Below are 25,795 nucleotides of genomic sequence, written 5' to 3' on the forward strand. Positions count from 1 at the left end.
GCTCCTTTAAACAAAGAGTAGTGACTGTTTCCCATTAGTTCTCTAAAGCCATCATTAATCTTGAGGTAGCAGGGTCAGCCCTGGGAAGAACTAGCCGCAAAAATGGTGTGATGTAAAGAACACTAAAGATGCCAATCCTTTGCCTAAAATACTCCCCCAATTCCCAGAACCAGACAGTCAAAGTGTCTGAAATTCCTCCGGATAAAACATTATTTTATTAAAACACTTAGTTTCCTCCAGGTGACTCCAGTTGTAAAAACACTGAGAGGAGTAAAACATTAACCCATTATTGACTATATTAATACTTCAATGAAGATTTGCTTATCAACTGAGTTACTGTTATCGCAGAAGAATAGAGAGTAGGTAGTCAGCTGAGACACTCTGAATCACAGGCATTGCCTGGGGGAAGCCTCCCATACCCAAGGAAGGCCACACCACTGGGACTGGCAGGATGGATACCAAATGGGCACATGGCCAAGGCAGAACAGAGTTTCTCATGTTTTTTTTCTTTAACACAAATTCATCTTTACTAAGCATTAAGACCTCTTAAGCCCAAATTCAAAAGCACTTCCCAAGGAAGGTCTGACAACTCCCAAGAGTCATCAAGTGGTACACCCCCAACAACCAAAAGTATGTTGTTGAGCTTGTATTTCTATAATTTGAGTTATGAAAATAACAGAGAAATTTCTAAAATTTTCAAATACGAGTATTTCCAGATATAATTACATTACAATATTGTATGAGCTCTTCCAAAAAATCCATGCCTTGCCAGAAATTCTGACTTGATGTTCTAACTTCTCCAACATCACTGCCCTCTCACCTTCATTCCAAAATAGGTAAGAGGTAAAGAACTCTATAGATCCATTTATCAGACCTTTTTTTTGTTTCCCCTGAGATGAGGAGCATCACAGAAAAATAATTGTTGTAGTCTGAAACAAAAATTCAAATCAGAAAAAAACAGCCATGTCAGAAGAAAATGTCTGAAAAGATTAAGGAAGCATAAGAGTTTGGAATGACCAAGTATGTACTAATTCTTCTACTTTGTGCTAACAGAATAGCTTCTACTAATGGAATGCTGGGTTGTTGTGGTTTTATAAATGCCAAAAGACAAGACTCTCTTGTCTGCATGTTGACTGGTTTACAGTTGGGAAAAAACTGCCAACTGGATTTAGCTACTGCTGTGGAAAGGAACTGTTGCTAGCGGGGTGCCCACAGAGCCACTAGGAGACAGGAAGCCACACAAGGCCAACAGGAAGGAGCGAGTTCCTCCTCCCACCACCAGTCTCCACAGCCTTCCTCCGGTACCCCCAAATGGGAGGCCACACAGGGAATGTACTGGCAAAGAAATGGGGCCTTAGAGTTCTGGATCCAGCATCACAAATCAGGGTCCATGAATGGGGTTTTGTAGCAGGAATCTAATAACCTACCAAATGCACAGGTGGAAAAGGGTGGAGGCATCAAAGTTGTGGGAGACCATGATAACTCAGGAGACACATGATGGTGGCTTGGATCCAGGCAGTGACAGCAGAGAAGGTGAAAAATGGTCACAACACTTGAAAATCGGTCCACCGGAATCTGGCTTTGAATTTAGTCTATAAATCAAGGAGGACTCTAAATTTTTTTTTTTTTTTTTTTGGTTTTGTTTTTGTTTTGGTACTGGGCATTGAACCCAGAGGCACTTAGCCACTGATCTACATCCCCAGTCCTTTTTCATATTTTATTTACAGACAGAGTCTCACTGAGTTGCTAAGTTCTGAGGCTGGCTTTGAACTCATGATCCTCCTGCCTCAGCCTCCCAAGCCACTGAGATTACAGGAGTGCACCACCACGCCTGGCTAGAACTCTAAGATTTTTGAACTGAGCAATTAAGAAAATGGAGTTTTCCATTCTTTGAGATGGGGAAGATTATGAGATACACAGGTTTGGGGGATGAAGGAGATTAGGGATACTGGTTATTTTAAGATTGATATTCCCGTGAAATATACAAATAGGTTGGCCAATCTGGCAGTTGGGCATATGAGTCTGGAGGTAAAGGAATAGGTCATAGATGCAGTAACAATTTAGGAATACCAAAGCATATGTAGTATTTAAAGCCATGAGAATGAATGAAATCCCGTAGAGAGTGAATAAACAGAAAAGGAGAAGTTAGAGGTGGTTTCCTCTAATTCCAGCATTCATAGGTCTAGGAGAGGAGAGGCAAGCAGCAAAAGCTTCTAAGAAGTGATGGCTTAGAAATAAGAGACTCCAAGGAGTGTTGGTTTAAGGAGATAAAGGATCAAATGTGTCCCACTGGGCTGATCGGTCATGTAAGAAGAGAACGGACAACAGGACCCGCAGCTGGCAATGTGATGAAGGATCAATCCAAGACAAATTTTCAGAATGGGAGACCATGAACTTGCAGATAGGCAAGGTCAGCACAATGAATTGACGGCCAGCACAATGAACAAAATCAGGCCAGCAACAAGGTGAGCCTTTGTGAACTTTCAAATTTCAGGGCAGGAATGGGAGAGGTATGGAGGGTGGGAAAAGCCCAGGTTGGAATAAAGGAGTGAATAAAAATTTTAGGTCATATTCAAAAGGCCAGGAATGGGAATGGCATCCGTTTCCATAAATCAACACTAAATCTAGAAAACACTGCAGGAATGTTTTCAAAGGGCTAAGAGGATCTCCAAACTAGAAATAAACTCCTAGTAAAAACATCATTCAAGAATAACTTCAGACATGGAAGGTCTCGAGATCTTGACTTCCTCTGTATGTTTTCTCAGGAAGCTGTTTGAGAACTCTACCAAAAGGACACCAAGAGAAAAGGTGACACAAGTTACAGGAATTGGAAGCTTCAACACAGGTAAAAGGTGACAGGCATCCCTAGGGTGGCAGCAAAGGGAGATTCCAGGATGACAACCTTCATCGGGTGCAGATTAGAACATGTAAGATTTCAGGACCCATTCCTTTAAAACACCAAAATTGTTGATGGGTGACATTGCTGACCACCACTGAAATCATTTAAATAACTGGTTAAGATTTGGGAAGCTGTATTAGAATTAGAGGGAAAGGGAAAAAAGGAGGAAGGAGGAAAGGAAGGAAAGGGAACATGTATTTCTCCTGGCAAGAGGGACTGGGATACTGGTCTTGTGGTCATTGTCAGTACATGGTCACAAACATAGATACTTGGTTGATGTGAGGGTGAGAGTATAGATGTTTCCTTCTTAAGTGAGTAGAAAGCAAGATTATTATTGCTGGGAGGAGGGTGATGAGAAGGTATGGAAGGTTTGAGAGGAAAAAGATACGATGGAGTCATCTAGAAAGCAGGGGGTAAAACAACCTGAGAAAGGCTGTGGGCTGCCTGTTAATTTTTAGCGGTGTATGAAAGAGCTCTCCAACCACCATCTCTTAAGATTGTTAAACACAGTTAATGGAAGGTAATGGAAGCAATAAAGAACAGAAACTATTCCACAGTGGGGGCGGGGGCAGTTTCCAAGCAGAGAATGTGGCTCATAAGCTCGGGGTGGTCACTAGTAAGGAGAGCAGTGGTCAGCTCCAGAGTGGCGGCAGGAGTGGTCCAGAGAAGGAGCCCAGGGGAGAGGAACTGCTGCAGAGCACACTGGGGAAGTGTCTTGAAATAGAAGATGACTCGGCCTCATGTGAAGAAAAGTAATTTCAAGGATTTAAAGAAGGCCTCACAGTTGAAATATCAGAAGATAATTTGGCCGTGAGAACTGACTATAAAAAGGTGGATAATGAAAGAAGCAGGGGCCTGGTAGGAATAACCACACGTGATCTTAGAGACTCGTAATCACTGTTCGTCCAAATGGAACACAGTTAAGGTTTAGTTTAAAGCTACCACTACGGGCAATTATGTGGTGATAGGATGCTCCTGTTTTAAACACCTCCAGAAACACTTGGACACAGGCGCTCTTGTCGATTATACCTTAATAAAAGGTTCCTTGTATTCACTTGTAGGGGCCTATGGTTTTTTCCTACAGGTTCATCATGCTGAAGTTGCAATCTGTGGCTAACTTTGGTGTTTTGTTTCGTGTCTATTGAGCATGTACTCCTCCACACTTACATATCTTCTGTTACTGTCAGAATCTTTATAATACAGAGAACAAAGTCACAACCTGTCACTAAATCTCTTATGAATAGTAGACTCTTTATTGACCTCTTGGAGTTGTCACTTCTCCTTTTAAGTTGTGATACCAACTCTAAACCCTGAGGTGATATCTCTCCAACCTCTTCCCAAGAAGAGTCCAGTGACTTAGGTTCCAGTCTCAATTCTTCCACTTAATCTCTCACTGAAGCAAACACTTGTCTATCGTAATGTTTTTACTGAAAAATCAAGGTGAGGCTAATAACCTGCATCCTGACCGCCCCACAAGCTGGCTCTATGCACTTCATGGTTAGGCAATGTTGGTGTTTGCTTTCATGTGTCACTCTTTCTCCAAAACATTCCCCTTCCTATTTCTTACCTAATACTTTTTATTTCAGAGTAATTGGCATATATTGTGTATTCAAAAGAAATTATATTTCATTGAATCTAGATACTATATTATTTAGCAATAAAGAAAGAAAAAATAGCACTACCAATGAAACGATCACTCTGTTTTATAGTGGTATTGTGGAGAGTCCTGCACTTGCCTTTTCTTGCTTTGATATTTCCTTTATTCATTCCAAGGAACTAAGCAATTTTTCCTCATTTCATTTGCCTTGTTTGGCATATGACATGGAGACATTTTGCACACATCTTGGTAACTACTTATAATAAACCTCACTGAGTTGTGGGTATTTTCTTCTTTTTGTTGCTTGCTTTGCAAGAAAAGAGGAAATTGCTTCCCTTGTTTCTCTGAAATAATTGCCTTATAAATCAAATTTACACCCCACTGCTCTGTTTCCATCTTTCTTTATAGACAATAGGTATTCAATCTTTTTAGAGATGTTTTAAGTGCCTATCACATTCAACATGTGTGGGACTGGCAATGCATATAACTCATTTGAGATGATAGCGCAGGAACAGCTACACCCATAATGACTGCTATAGTTTGGAAGTGGAAGGTCCCCAAAAGGTTTGTATGTTAAAAGCTTGGTCCCCAGAGTGGTGCTTTTGGGAAATGGTGGCACCTTTAAGAGGTGGGGCCTAGTGGGAAGTCATCAGGTCACTGGGGTCATGCTCCTGAAGAGGATAATGGGACTCTAACCCCTTCCTCTTCCTCTCTTATTGACTGGCCACGAGGGGAGTGGTTTTACTTTGCCATGTGCTCCCCCCAGGATGTGCCCAAAGCAATGGGGCCAATTGATCATGGGTTGAAACCTCTAAAACTGAGCCAAAACAACCTTTTCTCTTTATAAGTTGATTGCCTCAGGTATTTTGTTACAGTAATAGAAAGCTGACTAGCCCAGTGACCCTTACTTATACAAGGTCCACTATGCCTTAGCTTCCAATTGATCAACAGAGGCAGAAAGAGGGAATTCAGTTTCATAGATGCTAAAAAATGAAAAATTGTGCAGTTCACAATCAATAAAATATGATCAGTTTATCTTGTGCGTATCCCTTTCTTTCTTCTGCCTTTCATTAGTACTTCCAATAATACTTCTAAAAAATATGATATCTATGTCATCTGTTTATATTCTGCCCCTGTCAATAATTCTTTTCCTTGGGGGGGTGGTATCAGGGATTGAACTCAGGGGCATGAGATATCCCCAGCCCTATTTTGTATTTATTTAGACACAAGGTCTCACTGAGTTGCATAGAGCCTCCCTTTTGCTGAGACTGGCTTTGAACTCACGATCCTCCTGCCTCAGCCTCCCAAGCTGCTGGGATTACAGTACCTGCCATGATTCGAAGTATTAAGATTCTTCTCCCTTATTGTTGTTTGTGTGTGCAGGTGTGTGTCATATAGGATCCAGTTGTGAGCTAACAGTGAAAATGTAAGTTAAAAATGTACATCATTATTTTTACACCAAACACTAAAACTCTGATTTTTTTTAAAAAATAGCATCCTATTAAACAAATAAAAACAACTTAGTAATAGAAATTTATAGACATATTCTTATCATAATTCAAGTTGGAAAGCAAACCGTATTTTGATAAGAATGTGATTATTTTAGCCAGTATATAATCAAGTACAATTAGTAATTTCTGAAACTATGTTCTATTTAATCTACATGATTCACATTCTTCAGTAAAATTAATTACAAATAGGAATTTAACAATAGAGTAATTTTGAATACTACAGAAATAATCACATACATACTAATAAATAATTATTAATGTCTCATCCTTTTTCATGAAGATAATTAGGAAAGCTCATTAATAGTTGAACAATCTGAAATCACTGAATACATAATCAACCCCATATAATGGAACTGTTCACAGATGGACCCCTACCAATTTGTCCAAAGAAGCTCTTGGCACATATGGAGTTGGTAAGATAATTAGCCAGCTCCACACTTTACACTTAAGTTTGCCTCCTACAGTTAAGCTGGGGCACAAATGCCTTGGCTGTAACAAAATAGCTTTGCGAGTCAAAAGGGTGTCTCTGCATTCCAAAGGGGACATGTAGTCAGTACAAATGTAGCTGTTTCCAGAATTTCATTCTGAAAATCCCTAGGAGGGTGACATTTTCAAGGTTGCCTCTGCCCCCTCAGCACCATTACCCAGAGCACAAACTATGATTGATCCCAGATGAATGAAGCACAGCATCTTTTCAAACACACCCACCCACACACACACACAGGTATGTGTACACACACTGGTATCATATGCAAAAATGTATGGATATATTAGAAATCTGATGAGCCAAAAGAAGTGAGAGGATTAGGGGAAATAATCTCAGGACACGTACTTTCTAAAACATTGATTTAGGCTGGGCACAGTGGTGTATGCCTATAATCCAGCAGCTTGGGAGACTGAGGCAGGACAATCACAAGTTCAAAGACAGACTCAGCAAAGTCAAGGTGCTAAGCAACTCAACAACACCCTGTCTCTAAATAAAAAGTACAAAATAGGGTTGGGGATGTGGCTCAGTGGGACCGAGTGCCCCTGAGTTCAATCCCTAGTATCCAAAAATAAAAAATAAATAAAATGATGTGCAATTGATTTTAAACATTTTTGTTCTTTTCTAGCCAAACTGCTTTCAGGTTCCAAAGATTTTGCTCCTGTTTTTTTCACATCTTTCCTTTCTCTAGCCCCCTCCTTCTTCCTCATTTCCTTTCTTTTTGCTCAGTCTAACAACGTCACACTCTTGTATCATTCATATCCAATTTTGGCACCAACACTGGGACCCTAAGTCTCTCTCTGACCCTTAGAAGTCAATTAGAGATGTTTCCACATACACACAGCGTATCTTCAAAACAGAATTCTGGTGTTGTTAAAATTTTTTCCTACCATGTTTCATGCAGAGAGTGGTTATGCAAATTATCTAAGATCACACAGCCAATTCTGTCCTATTGGTTTTCAGAAAACTCTCTGCTGATTTCTGCTTCCACTGAAACTGGAACTTCCTAACATTGTACAGACCAGGAAAAATATACAAGTGAAGCAAACATTAAGAAGAGGGATGAGGAAGGGTACATGGAAGAAAACTGGTAAAAACTGGCCCAGTGGTCTCAAACATTGCTGCCAATGTAAATTCTGTTAGACACTCACTTTGGCACCCTTGCCAGGCTATACCCTGATGTTTTCTCACTGGGGTACCATCTCCTCTCAGAGCGCCTGCATGGGGGTACCACGAGAACTTAGGTTATTCTAATATTTACTAAGTATGTATTAATTATGCTTTTAGAGTAACATTTGATCTGCTCTGCTAATTAAGGCAGAGGGTCACAGAGGGAAGGAAAAAGGAAGGGCACAAGAGGACACTTAGGGAGTAAGCACTCTGTGCCAGGGGACATAGGCTTGGTCTTACACTCACTGTGGCTGCTCTGGCTGCTCTCAGGACAAAGCTATAGGAAAGATGCAGAGAATCTTCTGACTGAGTTCAATACAAAAAAATGTGTTAACGCTACCCTCACTTATAGAAGAGCAAGAATCCACACATGCAAAAGTGGGGCTCCATTCCTATTATCTGCCCCTCTCAGGGCTGTTGTACTGTCAGAATGAGTTAATAGTAATAGAGAAATTCTATAATTGTAAGGCCTGCTTTTATAAAATGATTTTTTTTCCTACTACAAATGTTTGCATAGATTTTAGACCTTAAGTTGATGCAGAATAGGTTAGATCCTGGGGGTTTTCAGGAAGGGACTAAGTTTATTTTGAATGCAAGGGATGTAAATGGTCATAGCCTAAGGACAGACTATGGCAAGTTATATTTTCCAAAGATGGTCACAACTCCTGTAAGTGCCCTTCTCACAATGTGATTTTGAAACTCCTCCCAAAAAGAGAGTGGGTCTATTCTAGGACTCCTTCCTGTTGTCCCTGGGTCAGACATTGTGACTGCTTCAACCAACAGCACTGGATCCAAGTGACACTACGTTGCTCCCCACAGGAGAGTATTAAAATGCCATTACTTCCAACTGTTCTCCGGGGACGCTAGCTTTGGGGGAAGCCATCATCATGTCAACAGCACAACTCTCCCACAGCTGCTGGGCTGTGAGGTAGCCCAAACACGCCCAAAAGGAGAGACTCCATGGGAAGTCCTGAGACTTCCAGCTGCTCCCACCCTTGGCCATTTCAAATCCAGTGATCAGGAGCCAGATTTGCTCAGCCTGCTGCTTCCTGAATTTCTGACCCACAGGAATAGTAAAAGATATTACAATAAACCAAACAAGAATAAAACAAGAGCTTGAAAGCACATCAGCTCCAACCTCCCCCTCTTATATCATTTGCCAGTATTTTGTCTTGTCTTTTGACCATACAAATATGTAAAAATAACGTAGGATACTCCTTACTACTTCACATAGATCAGGTTTGTTTGGACTTACGTATGTGCTTAGCAATTTCTTTGTACCAGATTTTCATTCTGGAGCAACATTCCTCCTGAGATACATTGTTTAGAATTTCTCAGTAAAGGTCTATTGGTACAATAATCTGTTTTTCAGAAAATGTTTTCACTGAAACATTTATTGAAATAACCATTGAAAACTGGTTTGTCAAACACACGTTTCTATGTTGATAGTTTTTACTTTCAGAACTTTGAAGATATTTTCCCACTGCTTTCTGACTTCCATTTTTACTGTTAGATGCTTGTTTTTAGTAATTTTTTTTTCTTTTGCAAGTGAAATATTTTATTTCTGACTGCAATGAGAAGTTTCCTTAGTTCAGTTTCACTAAAAACTGTCTAGGTTTACATTTTTAAAAACATTTAATTCATTGTTTAATACTTTGTGTTTCATGTAAAGATCATATTATTGATTAATTTCGAAGAATTCTCAACCCTTATCTCTATCATATAGTGCCACAATTCCACTTTCAGGTGGCCCTTCTCATTTTATTCTGCTTGATTGTGGGGGTGCTGGGGATCAAACCCAGTCATTTTGTTCTGTGTTCTTTTTCTTGCCTTCATATTCCCTGCATCCTCATATCTAGAAAAGTAATTTGCATTATCTTCTAGTTCACCAATTCTTTCTTCTGTTACATTTAATGTCTATCCATCTCAATAGTTGTACCTTTCATTTCAAAAATATTTATTTAGTTCTTTCTCAAGTCTATCTAGTTAATTTTTATATTCCCTTACTGGCTTGTCACTTTTATCCACAAAGACTTCATATTTAATTATATACTGCATCTGACAATTCCAGTAAGTTCTCAGGCATTTATATTTTATTTTTTGTTTGTTTTTTGCTTCTGAGGACTCTGACTATTGATGGTTTATGTACATTTGAGGGTTTGCTTATGAACTTATATTTGAATATGAAATAGGAGAATTCTGGGAGCTTTCTTACAGAAAAAACTTACGCTTACTTCTACTAGGAAGCTAGATGCTGCTACTGACCTGGGGCCACACAAAGTCCCTTCTCAGGCTCCATGGGCAACATAGTGAGTTTGGGGCTTGGTCTCCAGTTCTATGTTTTGGTATCTGAACTTCATAGTTCACGGTGGTTGGTCTGGTTTTAGCTCCTTGATTTTCTGTTCTGTTATAGGATTTGGGGGGTGGAGTATGTAGATACCCTTGGAGTTTTGCCTAAATTTGACAAGTCCAACAATGCATTTTAAAGTATGTTTTATCCAGGAACAATATGCATGGCAATAGAAGAGTCCTTGAGTAGCAATTCCAGATACTAACCAGAATAGATGCTCCTGGGTGCAGCTGTCTTATCTCCTTTATCTCTGGGCAATCCTCATGGTAAGTAATTTTATTCTCAGTTGACAGAAGAGAGGTTAAGTAACAAGGGTTTCATAGCTGGCAAGTAGCAGTCCTCACTGGTACTAGAATTTGGAAACACGTCTGCTTAAAGCTAAAACCTATGCTCCCCACTACTATGCAATACCTCCTCTCAGACACAAACTCCATAGATTCACATCTTTTTAGGGGTGTGTCTTTCCCTTCTCCTCCGTGCTATCTACCATGACTACTTTAGCACCTGCCTTCTAATTCCTTTATATCGCTGCAGCTGGTGGACCGAGTGGCCATCAGTGACTACCAGGCTTGGATGCAAATGTTGATGTACTGCTCTGAGTTTGGACAGAGAGAAAAAAGAAATCAGGCAGCAGAAGAGATGGAAGTTTTAGGCACATAATCTGAGACGTGTCATGTCATATTGTTCTAAAGAGAAATTTCTATAACTTTTTTGGGCCCAAGTTACTTTCCTCAAAGCTTGTATAATTTTTTGGTTTCTTTTGTTTGTTTGGAATTTTGGCAACCGACCAGGGCTGGGGATTCGAACCAGGGTCTCGAGATTGAGAGGCAGGCACTCTACGTGTTGGGCTATATCTCCAGCTAAAGCTTGTATAATTTTTTAAAGGCCCATAAATAAAATAAGACAATTGTTCTCCCTGTTATTATCTCCACACTCCCAATTTCCTTTAGTAAAATTAGAGCAATAAACAACAGCTAAAACCTCTTCCACTTACACTGGAAGAGATGAATCAGATTATACTTGACATCAGAAACCTCAAGATAAACATTGGGGTCTCATAGCAAGACTTCCTAGTAAATTTAAAATTATGCACTTAGAAATTTTAAGAAGTTGGCTACCTCATGATTTTTACTCCATTTGTTCTAAAAGCTTTTGTTTTTCTAACTTATATCCATTTGAAAAAAAGAGCAACTAAAGTTTTCCTAGGTAAGCATTCCACTAATATCATTTTGAAATACTTTTTACTTAAAAAGTTCATCAGTTCAAAAACATAAAACTGTTTCAACTAATGCCAAAAAATATTAAATTTCCATTTTTTGGAGGGTGAGTACTGGGGATTGAACTCAGGGGCACTCGACCACTGAGTCACATCCCCAGCCCTATTTTGTATTTTATTTAGAGACAGGGTCTCACTGAGTTGCTTAGCACCTCGCTTTTGCTGAAGCTGACTTTGAACTTGTGATCCTCCTGCCTCAGCCTTCCCAGTCGCTGGGAATACAGGCATGTGCCACTGTGCCGGGCTTAAATTTCCTTTTAATAGATAAATAAGAAATTCAGTTTGAGAAGGATTTTGAAATATAATTGTTCATGTAGTCATCCATCCTTTAAACATTTATTATGCATGTCCTTAATGCCAAGCAATGTACTGGGGTCTCAAGAGTACAGGAAAAAGATTCCTGGCCCCAAGCTGCTCATCTCTGTTTTATCGCCTGTATTATGCCTGTGAGAAAACATACATCAGACTTGCTGCTTTTTAACAGGGTCCAAATAATAATCATTTATCAAGTTGGTTACTCTCAAAGTTCAAAAATGAATTCTTTAATGTCATAATAAGATAACCAATTAAGTCAGTTTTTATTTTTAATATTTTTTTCAAATACCTCTGAAAAATCATGAATTCCTGATTTGAGCAAAATGGCTCACTATGTTTTCAATTCTATCAAAAATTGAGAAATAAACCTTTGAGAGCTTGACATGAGGCCAGTTGGTTTTACCCTTTCTATGAGTAATGGAACCCTCAGAAAATATCATGAAAATTAGACATGCACAGACATGAAAATGTCTTATAGATTAGAAGAAGGGGGGTCCCTGAAATTTATAAAAGCTACACCATAGATGCAAAGACCACGGTCATGCCTGTTCACCATGAACAGCTTCATAGCTGGAGTCTCATCTCATTCAACCTTGCAGTCCCTGTCCCAGAGTCAACTTCAGAAGACATTTAATGAATGAGTGAACTCTGTTCTTCTGTTCTTGGAAAGCTCCCATTTTAATCTTCCCTCTCCCCACGAATTTCCAGATCCTCAACTTCATATATACATTTTCTTTTCTCATTTTTGGTACCCTGGATTGAACCAAGGGCGCTAAATCACTGAGCCCAATTCCCAGCCCTGTTTTTGTATTTTATTTAGAGACAGGGCCTTGCTGAGTTCCTTAGGGCCTTGCTAAGTTGCTAAGGCTGGTTTTGAACTCATCATCCTCCTATGTCAGCCTCCCTAGCCTCTGGGATTACAGGCATATGCCACCACACCCAGCCATTTATACATTTTCTAAAACTTATTTGCTCAAGACCAATCTGACAGTCTAAAACTCTCTTTTTCCAAACTCTACGCTCAGAATTTTCCTTATTCCACCTCACAAAAGAAAGTCACGCCTCCTACCAAATATTACAACCATGCAGTGTCCTGGGAGAATGAACTACCAGGCCAAGAAACAAAGAAACATTTCCAAAAACGGCTTCTGAGGGAATATCCCCTGGAAAAAAAGAGAAAAAAATGAAGACTACCTCCAGACGAAACAGAAAGGGGTTGTACTTTATTTCACGCAGGGAACAAACTCTGGGCAGTTCCCTATACCTTGTTTATATGCTGAATAATTAGAGGCAGGAAGTGAGATGATTATATTAGATGACACTGTAACACGTACTTTAATTCACTTTTCATTGCTAGGTACAAGGTCTCAGGATTGATAAATCCTCTACAATGAACAGTCCTTAGAAGTAGCTGCAGACAGCTTGCAGGTAGGCTTCATCAACCAGAGACTGATGCCCACCCCAGAAGCTCCCATAGCAGCTGCTGAGCTTTCTAGAATTGATACAGAATAAGAATTTCCATCTGCTTTCCCAAATCTGATATCATATCATCTCCTATCATCAATATAGTATAAGCACATTCTTGTATAGTCTGACAATATTGCTATCTTAATGCATGCATATGCATGGATTGGACATTTATTTTTATTTTTGTTTTATTAAATTGGTTCAAAGTTGCCAAACAATAAATTAGGACTGAAGCCAATAAATTGGAAAGTAGTGGTAAAGAGTATACAGACTATTATGCTGCTTTTTCAAGCAAAACAATTGATCCTCATGTTTTTCTACTATTTCTAATGGCAAGAAACAGAATCCCAGAGGAAGCATGAAATACTGTTTGGATTCTCATAATCCTGCCTCGTTTATTTATGGTTCCCTCTTTCATCCTTCCTGCCTGCCCAGATGGTTTTACTCTTTGTTTCCCAAACCGAATTATGCTCACTGCCCTTCAGATGCTAAACACCTCAAAAGCTTCCCTCTTAAGTTCCATACAAACTGAAGTTATAAACTCCATACCTTTGCCGAATTATGCTGGGATTAGCTGTCACTAAATGACTTTTGGATCCAACATCTTTAGTGTATTCACTTGACAAGGGAGGAAGGTTGCATCTAGAGACAAAAGAACAAACACATTAGAATGATTTGCATACTTTTAAATCAAGTCAGCTAAAATGACACAAATAGGAGCTTTAATTCTAGCTCAATTCACAAATAACTGTTTTTACCACCTTTCCCTTTGAATAGACATTAGCTGACTAATTAACCATCAGCATCTTCAAAATGCTGTCAAAAACCTAGTCCTGTTTTAGAAGAAAAAATATGTCAGCTACAGAGGCAAATGATCTAGCAAAGGGGAAAGGCAATGAGTAGAATGTATTTATTCCAATAAACATATTTTTGGTGTAGTATACTTGAAATTAGGGCTCAGGAGGTATAGGACACAAGACCTATAGTGTTCTCTGCATACCCCAAAGCCCCAACAGACAGAGAGGAATTATATGTACTCATGTTTTTCTTTTTTTCTCAAAATGAAAATTATAATAGAACATTCAGGGCAATGTACTAGTCACCTCAATCAAGGCATGTCTAATTTTCATGTAGGTGGTCAATGCATAGGTTGGTAATTGGTGAAGACATAATGATCTGTTATCCAAGGAAATAAAGTGACTCTACACCATTCCAGTTCAAACAGAAAGAGAACTGGTGCTATGCCTAATGAGGAAAATAGTCGCTCTCTTCCACCCGCGAAACACCACCCCAACCTTGATTGTTCTCCTTGGCCACAGTGACTTAACAATTGTCTACATTGGAAAATATAGCCAATTCAAATGCAAATCCCATGGTTTTCCGCCTGTGGGATATTAGACAAATGAATTCATTTGCTAGGTCTTAGCTCCCCCATTACATAAAATGAGGATAATGACTTCTTTCTTGTTGGGTTCTTGTAAAGACTAAAAGAAGAAATGTATAAAAGTCCCTACCTTTATGCCTTACACAGACTAAAAGCTCAAAAATGTCTCAAGTCAGATATATCATAGAAATATTAATGATATATTTATTTATGAAAATTCCAAAAGAGGTTATAATTTCCATTAGGTTTTCTTCTATGACTGTGTCCTAATTGCTCATCTCCACCCATATGCCTAAATTGACTCCTGCCACACATCAGAGCATCTCTCACTTTCTATTACTTCGGCAAACCAAAACTTCTTTTATAGGTAAAGATATCTTACAAATATTGAGATCTCTACCAGCTACTAAATTTTCCTTTAAAATGTGCCCCAGGAGATGGAACTGTCCATGCACCCACTCAGCTGATCAGCTCGAGTTCCTTGATTTTGTTTTCACCTTGTGACTCCTACCACATCAGGGCATCCCACACAGACACACGTCAGTGTTGATTTAGAATACTCCTTTCATCTGCTCTTGAGTAAGGAGACACTGGTTCTTCTGAACTACCCACAGATCAGTTGGTCCTACAGTTGGTGACCTGTGGCATTGTCAATGAGGACAAACACAGTGGGCATTGTGGGGAGCCAGTCACACAGCCCACTCCCAAGGCATCTCCAGTCTAGTGGTTGCCCATACCCTGTGCAGTATCCTGAGGCTGTTCAGAGGAGTGAATTTATGTACTGGCAAGGAGGCTGAGCAGGCATGGAGCCGGCTGTGGTCTTGTGACTTAACTGACCTTTGCAAAGATGAAGAAGATAACTTCCAAGTTAAACACTGACTAAAATTTAGCCATAGGTCTCATAAGCCACCTTTGATCTTGATTTCCCTTGGTAATATCTGAGAATAAGCCATTTCGTACTAAAATTGTCAGTTCAAAATATTGCTAGGGAGTGTTATTAACCTGTTTTGTCATTATTAAACAAAACTAATTGGTTTTCATGAGCAAACACTTTGTTTTTCAATATGTTCCATGGCTCGTGGGTCTGGATCCCTCCATACCTCCTACCACAAAGTAAAAGCTCAAGAAAAACTTGAAGATATTGGTAATATACTATAACAGAGGGAAATACTTAAAACAATAAAGATAATATGTTATAATTATCTGAGGAAAATAATGACAATACATTTTTGTGTAAATATCTGCCTGAAATTCTTCCATGCAAATATCTGATAATTTCCTCTATCTCTTCCCTTAGGCAATGTACACTATAATTTTAGCTCCGCAATTCCTAAATTGGTAATTACATAGATTTACATAAAAGACACATTTAATACAGTTAAATTGTTTCTAATAAGGCATAATTGTGTAAAAGTGTTTCAAACTTTGCATTATCATTTGTTGGCACAATTAACAGATATTAATAGCTAAAGCATCTTAGTAACAGTGCTCAAATTCCTACAAGAGATCTGGTCACAGAACTGGTGGAAAATAAATATTCTTTGAATTGGAGAGTGGAAGTGGGTGAAGAATGGACTTGGTGGAGAGGAAACCTTAAGTAGAAAAATCATAAAATTATTGTGAAATTTTTTATATATTTAAGTGCAAAACATGCATTTGAACATAATTCAAAATTATGTTTCCCTCATTGTAACCCTGAGCCACCCAGATTCTCCCCAAGATACAATCACTGTGACTTCTGTCTTGAAGATCTTCCAGATAAATCGAAATTAATAATATTTTTTTTCAAGTGCCACTTTCAGTTATAGTGCAAATGTATAATTTGAAGAATGGGAAAATGATTTTTAGCATTTTAGAAGATCTGTTTGACAATGTCTAAGGAAAGAAAATTAGGCAAGTGTCAATCCTGGTCCTAGAAGGCATTTGAGCCATAATCTGGTAAAGCATGGATACAGGCAGGGTTTCCAGATCCTCTTCCTCACTTTATCGTCCATGCACTTGCTAGATTAGGATCTGACAAACTACGAGCTTTCTAATCCACATTTAGTCACTAAATGTTTAACTTTGAATACATGCTATTAGTACAATTTTCTAAATGTGCCCCTAAAATGGGCATTAAGTAACAATTTATTACAGTCAAGTAATAACTTAAAAATAATTATCAACATTTACTACTCCCATATTGTAAACCATACATAAAACTTTTAAAATTTCAAATGTGTTGTGAAAATAGCACGATTCTTTAAAATTAAACCAAAGGCACATTATGCAGAGCTTCAGTTATGATGCTACCTTCTCTGGATTCTTTTCAAGCCTCACCTCCCTCATCATTCTGTGAACATTATGCTTAATGCTGTGCCAGAAACACTAATCACAGGTACTCATTAATTCTGAACTTGAATATATCAACAGAGCATCACATACAGGGCCAACTGGATGTGGTTTACTCAGGATAAAGAGGGCACCACTAGATCACCCCCTATGGTGCTTAGACCTGGTCTTCTACACATTAAGCTGAAAATACTCATCATCTTCCTAAGGGTAGTCACACATGCACACATGCACGTGTGCATTCACACACGCACACACACACAAACACACAGAGTCAGGAATAATAAACACATTTCTTGTTCTGCCTCTTTCTACACTGTATTAAAACCACTTAATCAAGTCACTTAACTTCAACTTGAACCTGTGAGTTTAATACTATCTACTCTTTGTTTCTTAAAAGTGTTTGGAAAGAGCAAATAAGCTTAGACTTGAGAGCAATTTGAAAAGTTAAACTAAACTCTATAAACTCTGTTGCAAAGATACAGTGTTCATATAACCATAGATAGAATGAGAGTTGCCACAAAGAAAACGTGGAGGAATTGTCCACTCAGACATACTCAAACAGATTGCAAAGCTGAGCCCCAGCAAAGGTAAAATGATATGTGGAAGGCCACCGACCTAGTCAAGGGCAAGTGCCTGTCCTCCAACACTGTGTTCTTTGGTGGCTCCCTGGCCTCACCTAACGCCAAAGTTTTGGACTGGGTGTTTGTGAATGAACCAGGCCTCTGCCCTTGTCCTCTCTCCATGCTCTCCAGGTGATTTTCTACCTCTTTGGTTTAAACACCTCTCAGTCCCTTCTACGCCACTGTCCCCACTTCTCAGGCACTGGCAGCACTTATTCCTCTGCCCACAGTGGGATGGACAGGACTCAGTCCAGAAGCCCCTCCTCCTCGGAGGCTCCTACTGCCCCAACTACATCTCTGAATTCCCCCTATTACAACAAGTATGTCTCCAGGTTAAAGTCCATGGCCAAATTGATGAGCATATCATTTCTAGATCCAGCTAAAGCTCCAATATGCAGTATGTACTCAACAGATTTCGCACTGAGTTAAGGGCACTACTTATTAATTTTTTTCCATTTTCCTATTGTTTATACATATCGCAAAAAAAAAAAAAAATCACAATGAAGAGGGAAACACAATCCTACACTGGAAAAAGTATGCTAGGACACCCCATGAAGGAAAGGTATGTGTAAAAAGACCTCCCCACTCCAGCACAGGCTACACTGAGTGAGAGGAAACGTCTTCCAAGGAGCCCAGTGCTAATTCTATGAGGGGAAACTTAGCTTTCCCTGAGTAAACTCAACCTCTTAAAACTGTCTTTACTTTGCTCTACCTCACTCAGCCCAAGCTTAGAGGCAGGTTAGCGTTCCCTTAGCTATCTTTTGCTGCTCCTAGACAGTTATTTATCCTTGAAAACAAATACAAACACAAAATTTCCATCCTCCTTCGCTCAGCCTCCCAGCCTCTGTGTTGTTGGTGGTCCTCAGCCTTCCTGGCTTTTGGGTACCTGGTGCCTAGTCATTCTCATTTCAGTAAGACTTTGGGGTCCACCTGAAAGACCCCCATGTTGAGTCTCACTGCTCCTTCTCTTTCTCTTAACAAATATCTTTTCCTACAATGGAGCAAGTCAACCCCAGATAAACTCTACTCTGAAATCTTATTCTCCAGGGACCGTTCTTTGACTTCACCCCAAAACCCCTCCCAGCTCTGAATGGCCCTGACATTTGCTTCCCTTCTCCTTCACATATCTCAGAGCCCACTCCCTATCCTGCCCAGGCTTCAAGGTGTGCTGCTTCACAGGCTCTCCAGCCAGAGCCCTCCATGTCGCACACCCTGCCCTTCCTCCCTCTCATCAGATCATCTCAAACCTGCACTACTACATCCACTTGCCCTCTTTTCTTTGCTTCTACCCCAGCTGCTAAGCATGTCTGCTCAAACTCGCACCATGGTGCAGGTTGGGGAACAACAGCCTGATGATACGGCTGGATGTGTCTTAGCAATTCCTTATCACGTCCCTGCAGGGACCTCCTGTTTTCCACCGGAACTGATGTGCATGTTGCCACTCTGCTCAGTCCCTTTAACAAGCGTCCTCTTCGTTTGAAAGCTACTCCCGTTCTTCTTTCTGATTTTCCTAGTCATGCACAGATCAAATCCCTCTTCAAATCCCACTTGCTACTTTCAAATGCTTTTGTGAAAAACGAAGAAGAAAAGGGTGTAGAATAAAATGAATAAATTAAAGTGTTTATTCACTCAGAGCTAGCTTCAGTGAAAGAGCAATTTTAAAAGTTTTAATTAACCAACTGCATAATCTAAAAGAAGATCTGAGTGTTTCTACTTGTCCCCACTGCCCTTATTAGCAGCAGAGTGGGTACCTCTGCCACCTGTGAGCCTTCTTGCTTTGTACTTTCTCAGGGCAGGTTCCTCAATCCCCTCTGTGCTCTCCTAAACTCACTTGTACATAAGCTTGAGGGGAAGCTAAAGAGCGTGCTACAACTGATTAATCACAAGTGACTAGTTTTGAAAGGCCCCAGGGCTTATGGGAGGGATGGGGGAAAGGAGAGAAGGCAGAGGCCGCGCTGTGGGTGCTCTCTCTTACCGCATGACAAAATTTGCTTCATCTATTTGACGGCCACAGCCACTCTTCTTCAGAATCCCACCATTTCCCACCACCGCGCATTTCTTCAATGGCAGCTGGAATGGGGTTGCCTAGCAACAGAAAACAAGGCGGGTTTTCACTGCAAAGAACACACAACTGCTCACAAAATCATTGTTTACAGCAGACCCTTGGGAGGAATTTGTACGAAGACTGAGTGGGGCAAAAAGAGCATGTGGAAAGAAAGATGCCAAGAAGTTTGTAGGGAGCAAACTAGCTGGTTTCTTTGGTATTAAGAAAGCAAAACTACTACAATGACAGAAAAAGAACCTACCCAAAGTATATTTTAAATATAACATTTTTTTTTCTTTCACATCTTGGTCAAGCATATAGTAGAGGGTGTTTGCTAGGAAAAATACAAAAACCTAAACTAAACATGGGATTATCTTGAAAGGCATTAAACTGTGAACAAACTCAAATGAATTCTATTCCATTTGACTGCATTTTCATTCATTTATACTCTCAGCCCTTCACTCAACAAAGGTTTCTGAGCATTTCCTATGTTAACTGTTAGGGACAGATACAAGGTACAGGCGTCTCTATCCTCAGGCTTCAGAACAGGATATGGAAGGTAAAAAAGGGGTGAGGAGTGTGTGAACTTTAGGTAGCAAACCCAGCTGTGAGACCAAGCTGCTGCAACAGAGAAGCACATCAACTGCCGGGGAGGGAGCCCAGAGGAGCAAGGTGTCCCTCCTGCCCAGAAGACTTGATTCGGGGAAAGCTTCTCACTTGAGAAGAACCTTAAAGAATAAGTAGGATTTTGCTAAGCAGAGGAAGCAGCATAAACAAAGGTACAAAGTATTTGCTAGGAGCAAATGTTGTGTTTATAAGCAAATGAACACTGCATAGTTCTGTCTAGAACTCAGGAGACACTAAGTTGCCCCTTAGTGACTTACATTGAGCCAGACAGCATGTGACTTTCTCTCTGCAAACATTGAACTGAACTGCAAAGAAAATGTTCAGTGGACCTGAGTGTTCCCTGAGGTGCTATTTATAGTACTAGAGAATATGGAAACCCAGCTATAGCTCTGAAAGCAGAATGCATCATTTGGCCTCTTCTAGCTGGGTCAGCAAGAACTGGAGGGGACAGAATTTCCTGCTTGCTGAAACAATGCACAGCAGGTGGAGTTCTTCCTGAGAAGACCTGACACATATATAACGGATACAGAAAATAACCATATTGATAGTAAGCAGGCCACTCTGGATGAATCTCAAGCAAATAAAATGGACTATACCAAAAGAATAAATGCAGTTAACACAAGAATACACATTACAATGGTCTTGCATAGGCCTGAAGTAATTAAATCAGGAATTAAAAAAAGAAAACAGGAGTCTTTGATAGCTGAGGTAGGCGCTTACTACAACATAAGATTTTATTCCATTGATTTCTATATGTAAAACAAACAGCAAGAACTAGGGAAATGTTGTTGATAAAGATGCTGTTCTTGTTTAGATGTGAGATATCCCCCAAAAGCTCACGCGTAAGACAATGTAAGAAAGTTGAGAGTTGAAATGACTGGGTTATGAGAGCCTTAACCTAATCAGTGTGTTGATCCACTGGTAAGGATGAACTGTGTAGTAACCACTGACAGGTAGGGTGTAGCTGGAGCTCTCTCTCTGCTTCCTGGTGCCACTTCCCTGAGCCACTTTTCTCCACCACTTTTCTGCCCTTGATGCTCCGTCTCACCTTAGGTCCAGAGCGATGAAGTCAACCATCCACAGACTGAGATCTCTGAAACAATGAGCCCCAAAATAAACTTTTTCTCCATTAAAATTACCCTTGTCGGGTCCTTTGATCACAGCATCAAAAACTAATTAAAACGGGTGCAGTACTTAAAGTGTAATGCCTAAGCATTTGCCAACAAAGAGTTAAGAATTTCCTGCATTACTATAGCAGAGATCAGTCCAATAAACTCCAGAGAGGAGGGATAGGGAAGGAACATTCTATCACATCCAAACTGATGCATGATGTTTTTCTCAGTTGCTCTTGAGAGGAAAGTTTGGAATCAACACCAGAAAAACATTACTTAAATCTACAATAAGTTGTTAGATGAAGATTTAAGAATTCATGCTCAAGTTAGCTTTTTTGTTCCACAAGTATTTAATAGATGTCTACTGTGTTTCAGGCACTGTGGTGAGTGACAGGGACACAAGTGGAAATCTATACTCCCTGGGATCTTATATTCTAGTGGGAAGAACAGATAAGAAATAAAGAAACATGAGCAAAATGAACAGTGTGTCAGATGGTGACAAGGGCTGTGGAGAGAAATAAGCACTGGCATGAGGGCTTGGGAGGTGCTTCTAGAGAGGAAACGCAATTTGAATAGGGCAGTCAGGGGAGGGTTCACAGGAGGCCTGCAAGCAAATCCCTGTAGATGGGGAAATGGGCCATACAGATATCTGCAGGAACCCTGGCACAAAGACCTTGAGGAGGGAACATTTCTGGGATAGGACAGGGAGAACAACAAGCCTGCTGTGTTTGGAGATGAGAGAGAGAAGTAGGAGAGGAGGTTAGAAGGCTAACTGGTAGGCAGCTCAGGGACAGATTCTGTAGCACTTTGTAGGCTATTGTAAAAGTGTGGGTTTTTATTCTAAGATGAGAATCAAGTCTCGACAACAAGAAGTCAATGTGGGGAGGACAAAGGGTAACATTACATCCTATGTTGGAGCAATCACTGTGTACGCTGCTGTGGGAACAGGCTTTGGGATATCGTGGACAGAAGGAGAGACCAGGTAGGAATTCCTTGTACAATTCAGGCTTGAGACATTGGTGACCCGGACCAGGGTGACAGTAGTGATGGTGTGAGAAGTGGTCAGATTCTGGAGATACCCTGGAGGAAAAGCCCACAGATTGGCTGACCTGATGGGAACAGTGTTAAGAGAAAAGGAAAGGAATTGAGGAATGATGCCAAACTTTGGCTTGAGTGACAGTAAGGATGGATGTGCCATTTTCTGAGATATGAAAGATCAAGGGAGAAGCATTACTGAGGGAGCAACTGGAGCTCAGTCTTAAACACATTAAGTGTGCAATGCCATTAGACATCCGAGTGTCACTGTCAAGTAGGCAATGGAGTATGTAGCCAGGGAACCGGTCTTTCCTGGAGATAGGGGGTTGACATTGACCAGCATAGATATTTAAAGTCTAGACTAGGAGACTAGACGGCCAATGAATGCAGACAGAAATGAGAAGAGGTCTAAGAGAGGCTCAGGTTACAAAAAAAAAAAAAAAAGTATCTCAAGAAGGAAAGGGAAAAACAATGCCTCAAACGCTATTGGTGGATTAAGTGCAGTAACAGCTGAAAACTGCCACTGGACTTAGCAACACAGAGATCACTGGTGACCTTGACAAGGACCTTGGTTTAGCAGTAAAGACAAAGCCTGATCTGAGTTCAGTGAGTTACACATTTTTTGCATAAGTATTTAGATATGGTTTTGAAAAATGTGGGTTCATCTCATCCTCAACTAGTATTTAGATTGACTTATATAAGTCAACTTAAAATCCCCTTAACTGTTGTTAAAGAGAGGTCCTTGGACCTGGGTTTTCAGGCAAGTATCTGGGCCCAGATCAAGCAGACCTGGGAAACAGCAACACACACCTGGAGACAACCATTGTCTCCTAACCTCCAAACTGCAGGATGATGGGATTGTGGGGCAGGTTCAAACTCCTCCACAATCTGCTCCCTATCTTTGAAAGAGGGATAATACAGCACAGGATTTTATGAGATTATGTGAGATAAGCCACGTGAAGCAGCTCAGGAGTCACTGGCACAGTGGGCCACTTATCTTCCTTCCCTCTTTCCATTCCTTCCCTCCTTCTAAAGATTTCATGGACTTCTTCAAGCTAAGAAATGCCTAGATTTCATGGGCTTTGATGCAACAAGGTAAAACAGTAATTTCTCTAACTCTATCTTAACAATTAGAAATAATTTTATTAGCAGAAAATTTAACTATTATATCTAGTCTCTGTTAACAACACTCTTTCACCCACAAAAGTCCTCAAACAAAAGTCCAGCAGTTTAAAAAAAAAAAGCCATCTCTTCTTTCTGATAACATTTGCTTGCTCCTTCTTTATTTTGTAAATCTCTAGCCGTTGAACAAGTAATTTCATTTTATTTCATTTCAGCAAATATTCTGGACACTCTTGGGCATTGATAATATACCAATGAACAGTAATAGTATACAGCAGCTTTTAGAGAGGAAAAATTCTATGAAATTTTATTCAGCTGATATAATAATATCATGTTTTATTTTAGACATAGAATACTCAACTTCGCAATGGGCCACGCTTTCCATAATGGTACCTGTTTTGGAGGATATACTACGTAGGAAAAAATTTTGGTCATACATTGCCACTTGAATATTATGATTTTGAAAGAGTGGTTTTTTGTTTGTTTGTTTTTAAATATTTTCAGTTGTAGATGAACACAATAACTTTATTCTACTCACTTATATTTTATGTGATGCTGAGGATCGAACCCAGTGCCTCACACGTGCTAAGCAAGCACTCTATCACTGAGCCACAACCCCAGCCCACTGATAGAGTGTTTTTATCACGACAGTGTATGTTGTCCTTTCAAATGTATTTCCATGTATCCATGCAAGAAAATATCTACTAGATATGAGAAGACAGATAGTATACCATAAAACTCCTGCTAAACTTAAAATACTCTAAATAAAAGGATTGATTAGGATAGATTACATCAAGTAACTACAGTGATGAGCCCAACATTTTTTCCAACTCTTACTCAGCCATTAACTCATCCTATGGCTCTTTGTCCAAATTTTAGCACCTGTAAATGATCTGCTAATGACCAGCTTCTCAGTGACCAAATTATATTAATCATGGGATTCAGTTTCTAATTTAACAGGCCTCTCAACCTCTCAGTGCCTCACTGGAAATCAGGCATGATAATAACCATCCCATCTATCTCCCAGTGTGATTATGAGAATTAAAATAGGGAAAGGCATTGAATGTCACAAGAAAATTGTAGTGTTGTATATAAATATATGATATTAGTATATTATTATATACTAATAAAATTAAATTCTCTTGCAGGAAAAATCATCTTATACTGCTAGATCACTATAATATGCAGTCTATGTGTGAAATATTTTCAGTTTCAAAGATTTATATAGATTTTGAACCTAATAATATTTTTGATCACTGGCCCTTTTGTAGATTTATCTACTACTCCTATAAAGTTATGAAATTAAAAAATGCACATTTTTATAAGAATCATTTACAGGTATCATATCTTTTAATTCAACAGTCTAATATCCAAACTAAGGACAGATCAAATGACCAACAACTTGTTAAATAAATAAATAATTTAATCAGTAGAATTTCCTTCGAGTATCTGGCCTATTTTCAGCAGATCGGGAACCTAAAGTGGCATTTCTTTCTGTTGCAATAGATACATAAATTAATCTGCATACTTGAAGAACAATCACAGGCTCCATTACTCCATAAAATATGGGCTGATTAACAAAGCTCAAAGTCTTGCTTCTGAGCTGTCCCTTTTCCTAACTATCTTCCGCAGTCTGTACCATGTGTGCCTCTTCTTAAGTAGCCCTGATACCCAAACTCCCTTCTCATTCAACAACTATTGGTTGAGCGTCTACCATAGTCCCACCATGGAAGCTGAAATGTGATGCTGAACAACATGAACAAGTACCCCCCGACTCATGGGGCTCACACTCTGGGAGAAAAGAGTCTTACAAATGTGGTGGGAAAGTAGAGTGCTGTATGTTTAGGGAAAATCTCTCCGAGGAAATGACATTTAAGCTAAGATTTGAAGTTTCGAGGCATGAGAAAAAAAGACTGAGATTTCTTTATTAGATAATCTTAGGAAGGTTAAAAAAAAAAAAAGCAAACAAAATTTAAGACTTTCATGTTTTGTAGCATGAATGAGGGTGAAAAGACTTGTTACAGGCTAGGAAACATTTTCGGAAACAAACTGCAAACGCCAACTGTGAAAATATTCCTGGCTGAGGATACGACTTCTGAGAGTATGTCGTTAAAATCTGAAGAATTTAAACCCTATTTTTTTGTGCCTGATGTAAACAGTACTGGAGCATCCCAGAATGGTTTTACAATTAAGTGAATGAAGCACTATTTACCAGAGTCATTTGCAAAGCCAGAGGCCTCACCTCCCTCCACATGCAACCCACACTGACAACAAGAAGCCAAGGATCTGGACTCAACCCCACCCCAAACATCAGAGCCAGCACTGGGACCTCAATTGCTAGCATAGAGAGACCTTGCACCTACTCATCTTCCTCCCGCAGACATAACTAGATGTCCTGAATGATAATTACACTACCTCTATATAAGATCCTGAGTTGCCACCATACAT

The 25,795-nt window shown here is 39.7% G+C and overlaps 1 protein-coding gene across 1 annotated transcript in view; it reads right to left on the reverse strand.

The window, feature by feature from the left end:
• St8sia1 (ST8 alpha-N-acetyl-neuraminide alpha-2,8-sialyltransferase 1) overlaps window positions 1-25,795 on the reverse strand; it is a 126,339-nt gene that overhangs the window by 37,044 nt on the left and 63,500 nt on the right. Inside the window, 2 exon segments of the mRNA XM_047551318.1 lie at window positions 13,619-13,711; window positions 19,383-19,492. Of these exon segments, the coding sequence (XP_047407274.1) occupies window positions 13,619-13,711; window positions 19,383-19,492 (203 nt within the window).

Source organism: Sciurus carolinensis, chromosome 4 (genome assembly GCF_902686445.1).
Source record: "Sciurus carolinensis chromosome 4, mSciCar1.2, whole genome shotgun sequence".
In the NCBI taxonomy this organism is placed as follows: Eukaryota; Metazoa; Chordata; class Mammalia; order Rodentia; family Sciuridae; genus Sciurus; species Sciurus carolinensis.